Here is a 20024-nt window from a genome sequence, read left to right on the forward strand (position 1 = left end):
GAATGATGCTATTTGGTTTTAGGAAATCAAGATTATTAGAGTAAAAGAAAGTAGACAGCAAAATATTATGGAAGCAAACCTCAGGGTTTATATGTGGTGTAAGAAAGCAGGATCTGAATTTGTTCAACATTGTTCTACCATTTTCCATATCAAAACGGAGCTGGAAAAAAAGGATGGTTGCTATTTCATTCAGTAGGGGAAACAATCTTCCAACAAGCTAGCTATAGCTGCCAGTGGGGCATTTGAAAGTGTAAAATGAAAACACAGGATTGCCTCTTGATCAGGTGGCTTTTCTTCCATGTTACTGCGACAACTGAGCTTTCGAATATGACGGATTTAACAAGACAACTGGGAACAGCAGGGAAGGAGGGGCTGCTCACTTAGTGGAGCCAAAAGATGGAAGGCAGTCTGCCAAGGCCAGACAGGAAAATATTGATGGTGATCATCCAGAATCAGGAAATGAGGATTCATCTGTTACTGGAAGGAATACATTGCCACATACTGTTGCTGAGTGGGAGGATGAGATGGTAAAGGCATTACGGCTGGTTATAGAAATGAACAACTGGGGCCATTGCTGGGGCATTGGGCCACCGAAGACAGAAAAGGATCTTTTAAATGGGATTGGAAGTGCATGTCATCCAGTGCACAGCCACATGCATATCACCCTTGGCAAGACTAAGACCCAGAGAGTCTTTTGAAACTGGATTCCAGCTGGAGTGCCAGGTGATCCGTCATAGTCATATAGGAAAACATGACTGCTTCAGTATGTTCCTAAGAGTTTGGTCTACAAGATAACCATCAAAAGAAGCAAAGAGCACCTTGTCCTTCATATTCTGTACTTTATGCCAGTAGGATTTCTTCTTTTAAAAGCAGAGGGAGCAGATAGACACCATGACAAGATATCAGCAGGCTGTGTCCTTCAGTGGCATGGGACTCCTGCACTCAGTGAAGGCTGCACAGTCCATTAGACTTTTAAAAGCTTCGATCAGGGGGCAAACCACTATGCATTGGGCATAATATTAGCAGCACCACTCAGTCTTTTCTCTGGTTTGTCACTACTTACTCTTGCACTGGCCAAGAAGCTCACAGGCAAATGTATTCTCTTATTAAGAGTGGCAAACTACCAAACCTATTGTGCAGGCATGTACCATTCTCAGTACAGCCAACCACAAACATTCAAAAATCTCTTTGAACAAGATATCTCATTCAAAATTTGAGAGCGAGCTTATAGAGAATCACATTATGCTGAACATACTAAACTTGAAATTTAAAAAAAAAAAAAAAGAAAATAAATCGAGATTCTGAGTTTGAACACTTTTCTTTCCTCCCAGATAAGAAACATACTTCTTATAAAACTCAGGAGATATTCTCAGTTGACAAAACTAAATGAGGATTTTAAGAAAAAAATCAGACACATATTTATTAACATGAATCTCTTTAAATCACAAAAGTGTTCTATGAAAGTTGGCAGCACTATTCTGTATGAAGCACAGTCTTTGGCAGTTCCCTTCACTACCTCTGCTGGTTTTCTTTCCTGTTCACAGCAGAGAAACAAGAATAAGATTATACTTTAAACAACTTGTTTAGTGTTACACACTGAAGCAAAGCTAGAAATAGAATTTTGACACTTTAAATGTGCTGTGTAATATACTTGAACATGTATGGTCAGAAATAAAATAGTTCTTAAAGGCATCAGCTACCACAGTAATAGATGGATGGACAGACAGATAATCTGTGTGCTTTTGATGTGATTTACTGCCTTCCAGGAGCCTGTGCTGTACAGCCCTGAAACTGCAAATTCCCTATGACTCTGTGCTTGACTGAACTCTAACCGCAAGGGGCATACCTTTCAAACATAACTTCATTGGTTTTATTTCCCTGGCAGCAGCTATGAAAAGGTTATCCCGCTCAGACTAATTGCACCAATATTTGTGATGAAATGTTTAACCATCAGATCTCTATAAATTACTATTTATATTTACTATACTTCAAAGAGATCAAGATGCAAATTTGTCCATGTTACCAGAGCACATAGGTTGAAAGCTGATCAGAATCTTATGCGTTAATAAAATGCCTGACTATGTTTTCTCAAAATTCACCGATATGAAAAATTCTCATTACAGCTTAAACATAAATCAAGTCCTTGTGAAATTTCATTCAACTTCTGTCTATATTTTAGATTTGGATTTAATCCATTATTGATATAGTGAAAATGCAGCTCTGTAACAAAGAAAATATCTTGTTCTAAAAGGCAGGTTCTTTTCCTTTTTCTCTTGCTCTATACTACATACGTCTCCTCTATAATGTAATTCTTTCAGAAAAAGGCCGTGAGAAATCACCTAAGAATTTGGTCTTATTGTATAATTTCTTTCGATAGCAGTGTGCCTTGTACAACCTGCTGCCCTGACGTTCATTTAATATCTCCTCCCAAAAGCAGTAAACAAGTTGCATCCATATGAAACCATATTATAATATATATCGTTCCTGAAATGTTAACATAGGTGGAAAAGAAGCTAATGCCTGCCTCAGAACCAAATGCGACATTTGAGGACAGATGCAAAGAAGTGATAATTTGAAAGGCATTTTCCATCTACAGGTAATATTGAGACTCAGTAAAAAAGGAAATCAGACCATCAGGAATGGGAAGAGACACAAAGCTTTGGATGTCACTGACAGTAGGGACAAGCAGCTTAAAAATAATTTTGGTATGACAGGGAAAAATAGAATCAGCAGGGAATTTGTCTGACCACAGATGCAACGCAAGGCTCTCAAATGAAGCAGGGGATGAGAACTGCTGTTCTCCAGGCATGCTGACTCACTCAGCTTTCTGCAAGTCTATGTCAGTGTTTTGGTCTCAGCTCCCACTGCTCGTTACAGCTTTGTTTTCTTGATTTACATGTCTGCTTGTCTGTCCAGGTAAACTCTTCACAGATTTCTTTGTATACAATCTCCAAAATTGCCCAGAAGGCTACATGAAGATCATATGGTATTTATGTTCTGAACTTAAAACAGTAAATCCCTTTCTGCCTCACTTTGCTTTTTGCCTGGTCCATCCAAGTCCTAGACCTAAATTCTGTGTTCAAACTCATGGTCATCTCTATTTCAGCCTTAATTTCATTTTGCCTTTTCAACTGGAACTGGACAAGGTCAAAAGACATTTTTTCTCTGTCCTGTTCTTTTCCGAGGGAGTCCAGGAGTTAGAAAGGGATGTGATCAACTCTTGTCCTTAAACTGAGCTACTACCAAAGAAACCCCACAGATTTGCAGTTTGGATAGGAATGGTCTGCTTTGTTGTAATATAAAAACCAAATCTGACCGTTTAAACAGCCAGCCACCATGTAACCATCTGGAGACTGTGTCATCAGCAAATACAGACATCCATGGCATGAGGTATCACAGCCTGTGCCTAGTTGTTGAGTCTAGCAGAGATAAATCACAGACACATAATGCAATCAGATTTCTACTTCCACGTGCTGGAAACAAAATCCTTTCTGCTCCCCTAGGCCATTTCACCCCTGGAGAGTGGTAATTCAAAGAATTAACAAGAGGTGATATCTGAGGAATGTCCCTTTGTGACTCTGGTTCTATTCTGAGTTGGGGAAACTGAAATTAGTTCTCCAGGAATGGCCTTGAGGAACTATTCCACCTAAGTGCTACTGTCTGCTGTCCCTTTCTGCAGCAGTTCCCTCACAGATTCCTTTTGTAAACCAAACCAGCAAAAAGAAGAGTTCCAACAGCGGTGTTTCAAATCCTCTTTGCAGTGACACACAGCTAATGGAGTATCACTCTCCCATGCTGGGAACACTTGACCACTGGAGTGGAAGAATGGTCTATGCAGGTCTCTGGGAGGGACTTTGAAAGTGCTAGTGGGAACACTCCTGCAAATGACCCAATGTAACAAAAATAATCCTCTTGTTAAGCATACTCCTGTGGTGCAAGGGCAGTTTCCAGAGCAAATATTTGCATTTCCTGAGCTTTTCCACCTTGCTGATGTTGTCTGCCAACTTTCCTAAGAACTCCTTCTCTGACCACGTCTCCCTGAAGCTTCACCAAACTCTGTTATGTTCATATTTTCCTTACCTGCTAGATGGTGCCCTCCTTTGAGAGGAAGCACTGTTCGTGTTTGATTTACAGAAATATAAATCATCTAACTGAGCCCCTTGCAAGATGCTTTCTTGCATCTACATATTACCTCTAGAAGATATTTTTCTAACACTAGTTCTTAAAAGTAGTTGGTGACTGCTGATGTGGTGGATCAATTGGGTTGCACAACGCTCTCTGCAAGTTTAACTTTGGTGGTCTTTTTGCTTTTTACGATCATGTAATTATCATTAGGCGATATAATTTTGGAAGAAAATTAAAAAAGCCCTTTCTCACAATCACTTAAAGCTCTGAAATACTTACTATCAGTGTATCTATTAAAATACTTGCTGTCCTTGCTTTGAAGTTAGCAATGTTAATAGGTAATGAAAATAATTTGTAATGAAGATATTAGTTCACTAAATTCATTGAAAGGGAATAGTTTATTCTGGAATGCTACTTTGCAGCTAAACTGTTGATATGGGATACGATTTACAGTTGAAAATCACTACCAATAATTAACCCTTCTCTAAAGACATAAAACTTTACTTCTACAACTAATTAGTTCCAGCCTAACAAATATGAAGCTTTGTCTGTGAGACTGCAAATGGCAATGGCAAGCATCAGTGCTATTTATTCTGCTACCTGCTAATTTTTAATTCTACAGCTTTCTAGACCTGGCAACAACTTTTCTCTCAACATCCAGGGTTTTTTGAAAAAGTCTGCTTCTTTTCAGTGTTCCTTACATCTATAACCAATAATGTGTCAAGTACATTGAATACTATTCAGTGCACAACAGATTAAATCCATAAAACATACCAAACAGAGCTCAAGAAAGTACAAAATAAAAGCAACAGTAGAAAATATTAATATTATGATAGATACTTTTTTTAAAAGAAATATACTCAAGTAGATTATCTCTCAATATTGTCATTAACAGGAGATATAGGCTGTTCCCTCACCATTGTAGGATTAGTGGAAATTATGGAAATAAATACGAACTTCATCAAACACATGAGAAGAAATGCCTCTGTAATGAATATGACAGAGACAGCTGACAGTGAACTTCCATTTTTATTCCACTGTTCAAAATATTTAGAAATAAAGAGATGACATTTCGTCACATTACTGACAAAATATGAAATATATTAACAAGGACTGAAAAACAGTCTCTTTTGAGCAAACTGAGTAAAGTTGATAGAACCTGACAATTTGCACTAAGCAGCTTCCAATTAGGAATGAGCCGGTGCTGTACTGTCTCGGGTGGGTATGTAACAGAAATTGAAGGCAATTGTAAAACTTTTAGGAAGATACACCCTGTTTAAATTTGAAAGATGTGGTTTTCTTACTTGTGTCAGTTGGCTTGTATTTATTAGACTGTTTAACTTGGAATTTCTGGTGCACATGCTTATAAACATCTATTTAAATGCTTGTTGTGTATATTTGGTTAGAATAGCTTTTCTATACATGTTCATTGACATGGCACCTCTACACTTTAGAGCCCCCTCTTTTTTCCATCACTGCTTGACAAAAGAAACAAGCACATTGCTTTTAAATCAAGATTGTTTTTTACATCTAGATTATTTTAAAGAAAAATTAATCAGCTGAAAGATGACATGACTTTACACAGCTTTAGGCATGGATACAATCCTTATAAACACAGACACTGAAATACAACCTCTGTATGAAATCAGTCAGCCATGCTAAAAATGTTTCTATTGTCAATGTATAGTAATGGTGCAATTCTTTCACAGACACTCTGTGAGCTCTTCCTTACACTCATGCATTTCTGTTAATGGAAATGCAAATATATACAGCAAGAAGTATTTGTGTGTACATGTTCAAACTTCTCTATTGCCTTTTATCTTATGTTTATCTCAATGGGCTGCATTATGAACAGCTCTTGGTGAGCATGACCTCTATTTTGAAAAAGGATCCTATTCACCCATCATTATATTATTCAAAAAATTACTATTCGTAAATATCAGTCACTTATCTTCTTAAAGGCAAGTTGTTCTGAGATCTGACTTGAATCCTCCCACCTTGAAACAACACCACATTTATTTTCTCCAGTGTGCCATAGCCTTTAAAGAAGAAAAGAACTGTACTTTCTTTTTATCAGTTTTATTTCGCTTCATACTTCAGAGACATTCTGATAATGACAGCCTATTTTATATATTCTAAGCAAATAAAAATAGAAGAAACAAACATACTCAAAATCCTCACCAAAGTAAAATGACTGGATATCTCATTCACCAGAGAAAAAGCAGGTGGTTTTGAGTAGGCAGATTTCAGACCAACACACACTGCACATCCACAAGCATTCCCAAGTCTTACTATCCATGCAAATTCAGTGTTTTGGCTGCAGTGCGGGAAGAAAAGTTGAGAAAAGATTGAGAGTCCTGCTTCTGCTCAGGAACTTCCAGTGATTATTACTTTCCCTACATACCCTCTGTAGGGCATTTTCTTACAGAAAGATGCAAAGTCTGACATAGGAAGAAGAAAACACCAGTGGAAAGAGCAACATGTCCCCTGGGATGTGACAGTGATATACACCAACCACACTTTCATCTAAACAGGAACTAAAATACCAGGGAATGCACTTGTTAGTACAATCTGCTTCTCCATTGACATGATTTCTCTGCCTTGCCCACCTGACGTGCTGGGGTTCCTCACATACCTGTGTACAGGGGTACACTGGGGCAGGACCTTTTCCAGCCTCCACTTAAAAAGCTGTTTCTCACTCAGACTTCTGACTGTGGAGCTGTCTCTGTAACTTCAGCTCCTGCCAGCCTGCTGCCTCCTCAGCTGGCTGCTTTTCTCAGAAGGTACTCAACCCAATTATTTCAACCTAGTGACTGCTGGCTGCCTGACTCAATGGCCAAGTCCATTCCATCCATTCCTACCTTCAGCTTTAGCAGGAACTAGTTCCCAACAAACATTTCTACAACATCAGGTTTGGCTCAGTGATGAGGGCGTCAGAAATTCACTGGAGTCCTTCAAATGTTTTTGCTGGTCTCTTCAGCTTTGGAACACAGTTTTAACACAAAAGTCTTAACACAAGACATCTTTTGACTTAACACAACATTTGATCCATAGTTTCTACATGCCGTGGCAAAAGACTCCACATGATCCTTCACCAGTGTCCACACGTTCAGGAATTTGCCTTGGGCCATGCCTAGGAAGACCTCACTGGCAGCTTGGTTCACATGATTATTGGCAAGCTTCTGTCCACTTTATGGGATTCCATCTCTGTGAAATGTTACAAAAGCTGTTAGTGGACATGAGATGTACCTGGTTACACCATGGCCTGCTTCTTATCATATACCTGTCCAAATAAGCATGAAGCCCAGCTCAGGAACATCTGAAGTTCACTGTGATCTTGAGATGATAAGCAATATAAAATAATACTAAAAATAAATTCTACTGATAATACATAGGGTTTTTTGTAAATCAGTATATATGTGTGTGCATGTAAGTAATTATGTGTGTGCATGGAAAAACTCTTGGGACCACTCCATAAGGGCAGACTGCTACAGATACCTTAAAATGAAGCCAAACCTCTTACATGCCAAACATAGGAAATAAGGGCACTAACCAGCTGTTTCTCTTTAACACCAAGCAGCTGAAATCTTAATAGGACACTTCAGAACATGTTCAAAAAAGATTTAAAATAGTAATGAAAACAAACAACATATATGATAATTCATGGTCATGAACATGCAACTTACATCATTGATGGTGCAAATCAGTGCAGACCCATTTTACTACAGCAGTGAAAGTTCATCTCTACCTTGGGGTATTAAAACCTCCTTTAGAATTAAATAGAACCAAACCAGGTATCAGATTGCAGACAGATATTCAGAGAAGCGTGGACCAGTTATATTGTGTAAATATTCTAGTAGCTGCACAGAAGCAAGACCATGAATATTTAACTCGGAAAAGGTACAAATGCGTAACTTTCCTTTGAAACCTAATTTGCTATACTTCTGTAACAGTTACAAAAACCTCCCTTTGAACTGACCATCATTGTCATATTACTGAAAACTAAAGGATAAGTGCTCCTCTGAGACACACACATGGTCTCTCCCTCCCCTGTGTATTCAGAGAGGTCACAACTTCTGTCAGCAAAGCTCCCACCTTCCCTCAAAAGATTTCTCCTCCCATCAGGGGATATGTGTGCAAGAAATGGAGGAGGGTGTTAGATGGCATATATTATCCTCCTTTTCAAGCTAAATCAGGAAAGATAATGTAGGAAGAGGTTCTAACAGAGCTGCTAATGACCCTGAGCTGCTCTATTCAGTAGTGAACTAGGCCTAAAGCACCCTCAGGGCTTATGAGGCAAAGTTAAAGCAAAGGAGTGGCCTCAGCCAAGAGGTGAGGCCCCAGGTCCCTGAATTCTGAGCATCTTCCAGAAGTGACCTGGTGCTCTGGCCTGTGCTCTGCAGCTTGTGAGCTGAATGGAGAGCATACAGCACAACTGCAGCTTGCATATCGAGTGCTACATTTGTAAACAACTCTTCAGGTGAAGCTGCAATTATTATTACAATGCTACCATCCAGAAATGCAACAGGAGTTTGAAGTAATCATATGCCAATGGCTAACAGCTCAGCCAAATATAAAGGAAAAAACATGCTTACAAAATGGTGGAAAAACTTATAGGATATTTGCATATTTTTGCCCAAAAGATGTACTTAATTGTAACAATAATTATATGGATTACCCTACAATAATGGAGATGAAAGAAGAGGAGATAACTGCTAGTGCTATGGTTTGGTATTGTGTGAACCAGAAGCATAAGTTGATAACAGAGCTCTTTTCCACTAGCATAACTTGTTATTTCCTTGATTAATGCTGTCTCATAGTCCTCATTTTGGAAAAAGTAGTTTGCTTAGGTTAAGTTTTATAGTTGTGGCTGTGAGTTACCTGAAGCATCACATGCATTCTTTGCTCTTTCCTCTGTCCCAGCATGATCTTGTTACCAGAAGCTGATGAAATCAGAAAAAGAAAATTGAGAGGTGGGCTGTTTTCTATGTAAACAAAATATACTGGATTTCCAAACCTTCAGAAAGGACATGATCTTCATAGCGACTTCTGCTGTAAGTTTACAACTGGGCTCTGCAAATGGGATGCTGCTGAGTCTTTGATTTAATGAAAACTTAGGAAGACAATCCAATTCACTGCAGGGACTGCTTTGTTCTTTCATTATGATTCTTTTTTAATGAGAAAGACGATTGCAAGGATAAACTCTATACCTCTGAATTTTTACACTAATTACACACAAAGCACCATTCTGGCAGAGTGGGACTTATCTCCTTCAGGCAATACAGTTATCATCTTGTAACCACACTTCAAATCTCCCGTATGAATGCAGGAGCTACGTGTACTGAATGTGGATCCTGCTACCCTTGCTAGCTGCTTGAACTGATGACTGTTTAAATATTCAATAAATCACAGGCAAATACTGATACTGCATGAAGCGGTAGCGACAACCCTTGCATCATGCTTACAGCTGTAGGATCAAGGGTACACTATTTTATCAGAACCATTAACTTCCCTCATTGTGGTGGGAAGGGATGGTTGGTTTTGTAAATGGCAATCGAGATGTTTATGTATTAAGAAGAAGAGTCAGACCTGTATACTACACTACAAAGGACAGTTATCCCTTAATTCTACAGAAAATCAATGGTTTGCGATTCAGCTCACATCCTTAAGAGACAATTTATTATTTGACATACTCTAAGGCAATCTTGGCTAGATAGGGAGCTGCTTTACCCTCAAATAAAATTATCAAGAACCACGTTCACCCCTGCGAAATACTCTGATACTGTGGACCAAATTTCAAAGCTTGGTATGTGCTCGGTGCCATGGTATCCAAGTACTTCCAGGATTTTACCATGCAATGCCTGGCTTTCTGCATGCTCAAAAGCTGTGACTCTTTTACTCATAAAATCTGTGCCCCTGTCTGGATCTGGGGTACAAACACATCTTAACGGCAGCTGCTGAGACAAGGATGCAAATCAGGCAGCAAGATGCACAAGTATTCAAACTGCATTTCAGAGTTTCCTTGAGCCTGCCCCCTCTTGCCTCTAGTAACAAGATTTGCCTTCTCAAAGAGGTACTCGTGGGCTTGTGTTCAGATTAGCACCATCTTTGAAAAGCTGGCATGGCTCCTAGAGAAGTGTGCAAGGAGGGAGCTTCCCAGGCTCAGCAACGAAATCTAAACCCTGATTGAAACATAAATGCTTGCAAATATGTTGCAGATTTGCCCCAAGTGTCAGATATAGGTGCTGGAATTACCAAGAAAAGCATCACAGTATAAAACGCCACACTGTGATCACTTTGTGATTGTGCTAAATTCCACTGGCTACCTGCGATGTTGCAGCTGCGAGCTGAATGGCTGCATTGCCTCCCATTTTATTGCATCCATGGTTTCTATTTATGGGCTTACAGGCATGGAATGGCCACACTGGCTAAATGTTCCAAAACTGTATGTACACTTACTCCCAGGGTAAAACTGTCTTATTGTCAAGTAGTAGATTCAGTACAGGCATTGTCTCGCAGCCATGATACAGCATCTTGATGCAAACATGGTCCATTCACCCAGGGCTTCGGCCAGCCTAAAGCTTGGCACCCCTTTTGTGCTCACTGCACTTAGTGCCTCTAAGGTTTGCTCTCATGAAAGATGCACCAGTCTTTGAACCATGGTGCAAATCTGATTGCTATTTGTAGAAGAAACTGGTTGAGGGCATAAACCTGTCAGCTAGAAACATGACCAGGTCTGAACTTCCTGAAGTGGGAGTGACTTGAGTATCTGTGCATTGAACTGCCTGATTTGAATGCTCCATGGACTTAGTTACAAGGAAAGGTACCCCTAGTTCACATGCAGCCTTAGTACAATTCACTTCCCTGAGTGGACAAAACCTGCCATTTCCTCATTTAGGTCAAAAAGATGGCAAGAGTACTCACCCTTTTTTTTGTGTGTATGTGTGTGTGTGTGTCTTCTTGTCTGTATCAACAGGAAAAATGAGGTGCTCCTGTCCTTTCACTCAATACCCTCTTGCACTTCTTTTGTCTCTGATGGCACTAAGGATACTCCTTTGAGCAGCAAAGCTATTTTCAAGCAACCTAGTAAAACAAGAGGCATCTCTGGACTGAATGAGCTGTATCAGATACCATGAGACACTACTACAGAGAATGCTACATCATGGATGTTGGCTTAAGCCTGGCCTTCATTGCTTTGGGGTCATCATGAGTGTATTAGTGTTTGTATTGTTAAACCATGACACACAGTGTTCATGCTTAACTGCCACCACCTGCTCCCTAAAGGAACAGTACTTTCCAGTTTTCAGTTTATGTGCTGTGCGATGTACATGATTTATTCCAATCATATGATGCAAGATAGACTGTGTTCCTTTTGCTAGGAGTAACTGAAGGATACACAGTTTGTAACATGGGACACGTCCTGTGAGTTCTGACAGCAGGTGCCTAACCTAACAATCAGGAGCACAGATCTGAGAAATAAAAATACTGAAATAAACCACTGAGGTTTCTTTTGAGCCTTTACCTGCCAACACATTTTCACTATGTTTGGGGCCAGGATTCCCCTCTGTAAGTGTTTATTTGTGCCTTGTTAAACAGCTGGCAAAGCAAAACGTACCTGATGACAATGAAAACTGACTAAGCCCTGAGATGTCCTGAGTTACCCAGTCCCTTGTGTGGGTGGAAAGGAGCAGCAGGGCCAAAGCAGAAAGCATCTGTCTGCTGACCGGTGTATCAAGGACCCCTGACAATGAAAAACCCTGAGGACTGAAAAAACCACCCGACCTCTCCACTAGGAACAGCAAAACAAAACAAAGCAAACAAGAGAAAGGTCAAGTCTACTGGTTTTAATCCTGCCTTTGTATCACCAACGTGGTCTATTGTTTTTTACCCTGACTTCCTACCAGCTGTATGGAATAAATTGTATTCTCTTGAAACTGCATCTGTTTCTGTATTACAGTTAAGAACATGAGAAAACTTCATTGGACTGGGAAGGGAAATTCTATGCTTTTGGGAAACTATCACAAAGAATAGGATCCTAAGATCCTGTATGGAAACTATAAATACAGCAAAAGTTTATCACCTCACTGAATTGCAGCCACCTAGGGAGTAAAATAATAAAGGTTCATGCAGCAGGGAGAGCAGCAGCACTCAGCATTTTACAGCAGGAAATTTTAAAAACTCAATTGAAAGTAGAGAGAAAATTCAAACACAAACACAATGATTATGTAAATGGGACTGAATAGGAATCTGGCTTTAGTCATTCTGTTCTTTTCTAACTAGCTTGCTCTGGTGTCCATGATGTGATAGGCAAATCCTAAACATGTAACACATCATAATTCTTGCTCCTGTGAGCATGGTATCCAAACCAGGAAATCACACATTACAAAAAAGACCCATGCTATTTGCAGTGCCTGTAAATACCCAGCATTCTAGTTTCATTTCTCCTGAAGTGCAGAATTCCCTCTGAATATGAAAAGGGCTCTTTCAAAGCCCAGACAAAAGGACCATTTGGCTGACCATTTTCATAATAAATATATCCCACGCAGTTTGGCATTGCTAATTAGAAGCTCAGAGTAATTAGGAGAAAGTGCACTGCAGACTGCAAAGCGCAGCACAGCAGGGAGACCCCACAGCGCTGCTGTGTGAATACCAAAGACCTGAAGGTCATTATTTTTCAGTGGTCCCAAGCCATGCTCACTGCCGTGTTTCATTTTCACAGCCCAGCATCAGCCCGGCCCCTTGCAGCGGGAGGGCCAGGAGGAGCCGGGGCAGCCCGATGTGCCGTCCTCTGTGCTTCAAGGGGAACCCTGCCACTCTTGGTGACATCTGCCACGCGCTTGCAGGCCATGGTGTGGGTTGGGCCGTCACCTTGAAGGACTGAGGACCACTTCTGTCGTAGGCAGAGAGGACCATGAAGCTGCTTGGCTGCAGCTTGTGCAGGTTTTATTCAGCACTGGAGGGGTAATCAAGCTCTTTGTTCTACAGCAGAGGCACAAGTGTACTTAGGAAACCAAATGACAATGAAATGCATTTTTTTCTAATCAAAATCACTCCCTGTCATGCTCAGTGAACAGAAAGTCCCATATTTCTGAAGGCTTCTCATTGAAAATGCTGGCAGGATCAATACCTTTCCAGAAGACATTTCATCTCAATGATACAACACATACTGCCAAAAGTACATTATATCTAATATATTATAGTTTGATCAGCTTAAATCATGTATTCTCTTTGTCTCCCAGACATGTTCTTATGGGCAGTTGACAAAAAAAAAGGTGTTAATATCAAAGAAATTCTGGTACCTCTGCCCAAGTTAAGTGCATAATGCTAGCTTTGTGTTAATATAATGTTACTACTAGAATGAAACTGAGTAATAAAAGAGACATTTACCCTATCTATCATTCAATAAATAGCTGATGAGCACTGCAGTAAAACAGAGCAACTCTTATACAGTGCTCTGCTTTGCTTCAGGTAGCCTGGTCCAGGTAGTTTTGGGGAAGCAGGAAGGATGGGGGGAGGGAGGGCAGTGTTCATGTATCTAAATGGAGATACAGATTTGAATAGCAGATAAATCAGGAATTTACATAAGACCGAGACACTAATGTCCTAAACCAATCCTAGACAGATATGCCTACAAAATTATATTCCAGCAACAGTACTGGAATTCTTAATAGTCTCACAGGACTCTCTAGCTGACTCAGGGGCACAGATCACATCTGATTATATGTCAAATCTAAGACATTACACTTACTCTAGGGAAAACCGTATTTTCATTGACATATGCTATAACCTCATCACTTAGCCTGAAAGCAGAATTCATCCATACACATCCATACACAGATTCATAAAACCTTTTCTGAACTAGCAAATTATTGCCAGTCCTCAGTAACGGGGGGCTGAAAATACTTGATAACTTGTTGCACTCAAATTAAAGGAACAGCTTGCAATGTGGAGCCTTCTCCAACAGAATCTGGCCCCTTAAGGCTTTATGGCTCCCTTCTGTTCAAAAGAGATCTCTACTGCTTCCTCGTTTCTTGTTTTCCAGAATAACAACAAAAAAAATAGCAGTTTCAGTTTTTTTCTTTTTTTTTAAATGATGTCTAGTAGATGTGTTGTTTTCATTTGTAGCATATGTGAGGTGGCTTTTAGAAGTAATTTATTTTTGGTGGCAAGCTGCTGAGGCTTGCACTCATGTTGACTGTTAGTAATTAACACCTTCTGGTCCACTATGGGCAATTTCCCACTTACTGCTTTTTAAGGTGTTAAAACTAATCTCCACTAGCTCCACATCCCGTAGCTCCATTTCACTGAGAGAAGGCTTTTCTTCTTGATAGCCAAGGCTTCTTTTTTTTTCCTCAGTTAATAACAACACACAACCCAAAGGAGTATCTGGAATTTTTTTGACAAGATTTTGCTAAGCAGAATCCTCTGCCGATGAGGGGACTGAGCTGAGATAATATGTGTTAAAACCTTCTTCTCAACTCACAGGTGTTACCATAGACAAATACAAGTTTTGGCTGTGAAAACAACAGGCATGAAAGGAACTTACCTCAAGAGAAAGAACTGAGGGAGGTCCTCATTACCTATTAAATTTTTAGCATACCAGCCAGATAAAATATAATGACATTCATTGCCTTACAATGCTGCATTAGTGACATTAATTTTAAAGCATTGTTCTCCTACAAAGAAAATTCCTAGAGAATTACATTCGGACCTCAGCAGTGGTGCATTAATGAGCCTTGGACTGGAAGCTCTAGTGGATACGTATTTGTGGGTAAATGGGTACTGGCATCTATGTATGCCTGAGGGTGCACATTCATAACTGTGCAGAACCTCTGCACTCACCTCTTTGGGGAAATCATGCATTCAACTTCAATTTGCATATAACAAAAAAAAAAAGAAAAAAAAAAAAGGAAAAAAACAAACCCATCCAGAATAGAGAGAGTTTTTTTAGATCCCACACTCATCACCTGACAGAAACTTTAGAATTCGAGTGATAGAAAAGTTGGTTGGATTTTGCATCAGGAAAAAAAACAGTTTGGCCAAATTCCTTCCCTTTTCATGACTACTACCTGAGTAGTATCCAAGTTGTAAGGCTCATAGGAAAATCTTACAAGAACAGATGTTCTTGTGACACTTCTGTTACTGCTTATTTCTGGTCATGAGAACAAAATTGCAATAATGATGAAAAGCCTTACTTATGTGGATATCACTGCTCAAAACAGTTGAGTCCACTTTTCCGCATTTAAACAGGTTCCCTATCTAAAGCTACAGGATAAGCCTTTTCTTTCTTTCTCTCTCTCTCTTTCTCCTTCCTTCCTTCCTTCCTTCCTTCCTTCCTTCCTTCCTTCCTTCCTTCCTTCCTTCCTTCCTTCCTTCCTTCCTTCCTTCCTTCCTTCCTTCCTTCCTTCCTTCCTTCCTTCCTTCCTTCCTTCCTTCCTTCCTTCCTTCCTTCCTTCCTTCCTTCCACGGAAATGAAGCTTAAAAGTACTCAGAGATTCTGGCACCTGCAAGACATGTGCATCTCCTGCACTCCATGATCACATATGGACCATTGCAAGGTGGTAGCCCTAATCTTTGCACCCAATTTTGGAGAAAAAACCATCTCAATCAGCAATATAAAAATGTAGTGGAATCTGCTGGTGCTCGTGGACTAACTTCAGCTGCTGGAAGCTGAGCATTCACTGCAGAAGGCTCTAGTCAGAGGAGTTCAGGAATCAGGAGCCTTAATCATCTGCTAATGATGATTTTCAGGGACCAGTGCAAATTTTGCCTTTTCAGTATCACTCAGGGAGGTTGTATAGGGTGAGAAGATGAACAGCAAGGGAAAGCTAAGTCAAAGGGAATCCACAGTAAATTCAAATTTGGAAGACGCCGCTAAAGAAGAGGCATCCCTTATGTCTCAGGAAATTATAGTTTTCAGTCCTACAGTGAATTAAGGGTTTTTTTGGCCACCTCAAGCAAAAACTCCTCAGCCAGTACATTTCTGCAAAAACCCCAGAGATAAAGAAAGCAAGCAAAGAAAAGACAGAGAGATGCAGTTATTTTTGACTAGCAGCCAACTCATGATGGTTTGATTTCTGAAGGATAAAGGGGATAATTTAAAGAATCTTAAATCTTGCATACAGAGTAGGAGAACTGCACTTGAAAAAAAAGCCTTCTGATGTTCCCAGCACTCAGAACAGAATCATCCCATATAAAATTAATATAATTACTATGTGATTTCCATCTGTTAACGAAGCCAAATGATTAGAACTGCTAGAAAAACTGCCTTAGTGGAACAAACACAGATAATGAATTTGAATAAATACACAAGCAAAAAGACAATGTCAGGCTCAATCACTTGGCAATATTAAATGCTGAGTAAATGAGCTGGCTGAATAGTGCTACACCATTCAACAGGAATGTTATGCTGAGGGCCTGATCATTGCTTTCATTGCTTCTGTAGCTAATTTTGTTCTGGATTTTTTTTGGACCAAACCATCTTTCTTTTTTTTGACGGTGCCTTTTCCAGACTATACCATTGGTACTGTTTACACTGTCCTCTCATGGTTTGTATGATCCATATTCAACTGCAGGCCTGTTCAAACACCTTCCCTAACCCCCCTCACTCGTGCACAAAATATTTTTCACGTATCCATAACACTTTCCCCATTCACTTCCCAAACATGTCTTACTGGCAAAATAAATAGTTATGACAAATACTTTTTAGTCCACCACTACATTTTTAAACAGATTCAGAAAATTATATAGAAAGTACAGTTTTAATACCTATTTTGATATGTGTAAAACAGTGCTTGACAGCATTTTTGAAATGTCAATATATATCAGGTGTCAAACATTGTTCTAAATAAACCCCTTTAATGCACAGCAGTATGCTGGTCCATATATCCTCTCACAAGCTAGAATTTTCAAAAAAGTAAAAGTCATAGGGACTTGGCCTCCACAATATCTAAATCACTCCCAAGAAGGACATTTCTGGGACAGAACTTGGGAACATATAGGCAATCCTACACTCACAAGAATTATTTTTAAACAGAGTTCTCCAGAAAGATGCTACTAATACACATTTTAAACCTTCTGCAGAGCAAAGCATGTGGTGATGTTTCCCCCAACACAATCTGAAATACTAATACATCAAAACACTGCAATCTCTCCCTATATAAGAGCTTCGTAAAGCTGACTTTTTCTCTGCAGATCGGCCTTCATTGCTTCTGAAAAACATCAATGGAGACCAAGGTTTATAAAACTTAAGTTGTAATACACTTAAGTGCTTTGTGCTGGAGCACAGTGGTATATTTTTGACTGTTCATTTTTTGCCTGGAAGTCCTTGCTGTTTTGGAACACTTCATAGTATTGTATCACAAGACTGTACTAGAGTGAAGAACTTATACTTCAGGATAGTTCCCAAATCGTTAAAAGATGTAACATCAAAGAACAAACCAAAAATATTTGCTCCTGTTAGAAAACGTAAACCCTTCACCATACCAATTAATCTACCATGGCCTAATAAATTTCTTAGTTCTTTTACTCCATAGAGCCCTTCTCTCTTTGTGTCAGGAGAGCAGAGTCAGAAATGCAGATAATATTTTTGCTCTTTTATTTTGCTTCTAATCCATGTGTTCTGTGAAGGTGACTAAATAAAATGATTACCAAAAAAAAAAGTGGGTGAGAAATGTACTTAAATGCATTTACCTCCCACACCTCATCTAGACATGAAATCTCAAAAAAGGGAGGGGTAGGCAGGAAAAGCACAAAACCCCTGTATTATATATAGACTGTTAAACAGAGGATCATTTGATACATGGTACCAAAGCATACCTGAATGATTTTCTCACTTTGGAGGTCAGATCAGTTACACAGATCCTGTAGCAAAGCAGTGGCAGGGTCACAGAGATGCTCGGACCAGACAGCACCCTGAATTCTCTCCCTTCATCGCCTACTTCCAAATGGTTAAAAATTGGCTGCTATTTTTTTCTAGCAATAGGTGAACTATTGAATTGCCTTGATCAGCAACAAGAACTAGCAAGCTCGTCTTTGCTTGCATCTGAGTTCTCCTCAGCCTACAGAAGATGTGAAGCATAGTAATATTTCCCAGCATGTCATGCAATCAAATCTAAAATGAACCCCAAATGTGTGGTTGTGGTGTCAAAGTGGCAGGTGTAAGAGGAGCATTCCCATAAGAACAGTTAGGAACTCAGAAGTAATGATGCTTCTTTTTGCTTTTAGGTAGCATCACTGTCCTCGACATCTACTGATTCATTCTTTGCTAATGAAGATTTTTGTTTTCCAGTTCATCCAATATGTATTACTAGGTAATGTAAATACGTAAAAAATGTTAATGGGATATGTGTCTAAATCACATTGCTTGTTGTTATTCTGCAAAAGCCTTTATCCTCGCTGTTTTCTACAAAACAGTTTCAGAGAGACACTTACCTTGTCTGACAGCTAGTGTAGTTGTGTAGACCAAGAACAGAAGGATATAATTGAGGAAGCTCTGAAAAACAGGTGTGTTGGCATGGAAATCTTCTGACAAATACTTGCTCGTGAGACCAATGCCACAGATAAGGAGGGAGAGTACCTGGCCAAGCGCCACAGACAGCAAGAGATCCCTAGAAGGAAAAAGAAAAACGCAGACATTAAACACTCTGCCTCCTCTCCAAGCAAGAAATGCTCATTCTCCTCCAGGAATCATCTTTGACAGTGCTAAGACATGGGGAGAAACATGATGCTTCAGTCAATGAGGGATCTGCTGGGTGTAGCCGACATAATGTTTCCATTATTTCTGCTCTTATCACAGGCTTAAACATTCCCAAACACACTAGCTTTTATTCACATATTAAGCAACAGCAGGTGGTACATCTCTGCCATTTAATTTTGCATTTCACAAAGGACAAATGATTGTTTAAATCAACCAAAATACAGCACTGCTTCCTTTGAGCATTTCCCTAACAGAAAGACCCAGGAGTATAATTCAGATGGAGGAGGAATCTCTCTCAGGACTTAGTAACCACAGAAAAAAAGCAGAGAAAGGATTTTATAGTGTTTCACCATCAACATGAATTTACTGTTCAACTTTCTTCCCCTCATTTAATTTCCATTTCATTGTATAAACAAGCTTTTACATTTACCATGCGAATATATGCATCTGTTCTCTCATCTTTGTCACCGCTTCCCCTTTTTTTTTGATGGGAAAAGGAGCTTCCACTTTTTCCCTTTTTGTCTCCTTCTGGTTCTTAAAAATGTACTTTCTGATTCAGCTTCTTGCTTTAATCTGTTTGGGTTTGTTGTTTGGTTGTTTTTTTGTTGTTGTTGTTGTTGTTGTTTTTTAAATTTTGATTTCTAGTCTCCCCCGCATTCCTCTACTACAATGTTCCTCATTCTCTCTCCCCACAAGAATCTAATAGTTGCTCCATTTGTGAATGTTCTCTGTCTTCCTGTAATTTTCTCCGCCTTACTCAAGAAAATGTTCTATCTGAAAGGCTACCCTTTTAATATTATTTTTATGTCCTTTTGTCAGTCTTCTCAATTATATCCTTTTACCTTCCAACTATCTTTCTCTCTTTTACTCTTCTCATACAATTTATTATCTAACTGTACAGCCCAACTCAGTAGAAACAATCCTCCAACTTTTGTCACAGGATCTCCTGTACTCACAGCTCAGGAACAAGTGCATTTTGAAATTACCCTGAACAAGTTTCCCAGGTTGCTCATGTGCCAGCATTTTCATGCTGACCAGGTCTGGTCCACAGCTACACCTTCCCCACGCAGAAGCACAGAACACCAAAGTGTTGGCCTGGAAGAGCAGCAAGCATGATGACTGCAAGAGAGAGCCAACGGACATCCAGAGGGGACATTTTGCTGCTGCTGTCACTGTCACCAGATCTCCAAAAAAGAGGGCC

General features: G+C 39.6%; 1 protein-coding gene across 1 annotated transcript in view; it reads right to left on the minus strand.

Moving 5' to 3' along the window:
• SLC35F1 (solute carrier family 35 member F1) overlaps positions 1 to 20024 on the minus strand; it is a 239844-nt gene that overhangs the window by 85785 nt on the left and 134035 nt on the right. Inside the window, exon 2 of the mRNA XM_065834476.2 lies at positions 18559 to 18734. Coding sequence (XP_065690548.1) covers positions 18559 to 18734 — 176 coding nt within the window. The remainder of the gene's footprint in view (positions 1 to 18558; positions 18735 to 20024) is intronic.

The sequence above is a fragment of the Patagioenas fasciata genome, chromosome 3 (genome assembly GCF_037038585.1).
Source record: "Patagioenas fasciata isolate bPatFas1 chromosome 3, bPatFas1.hap1, whole genome shotgun sequence".
Taxonomy (NCBI): domain Eukaryota; kingdom Metazoa; phylum Chordata; class Aves; order Columbiformes; family Columbidae; genus Patagioenas; species Patagioenas fasciata.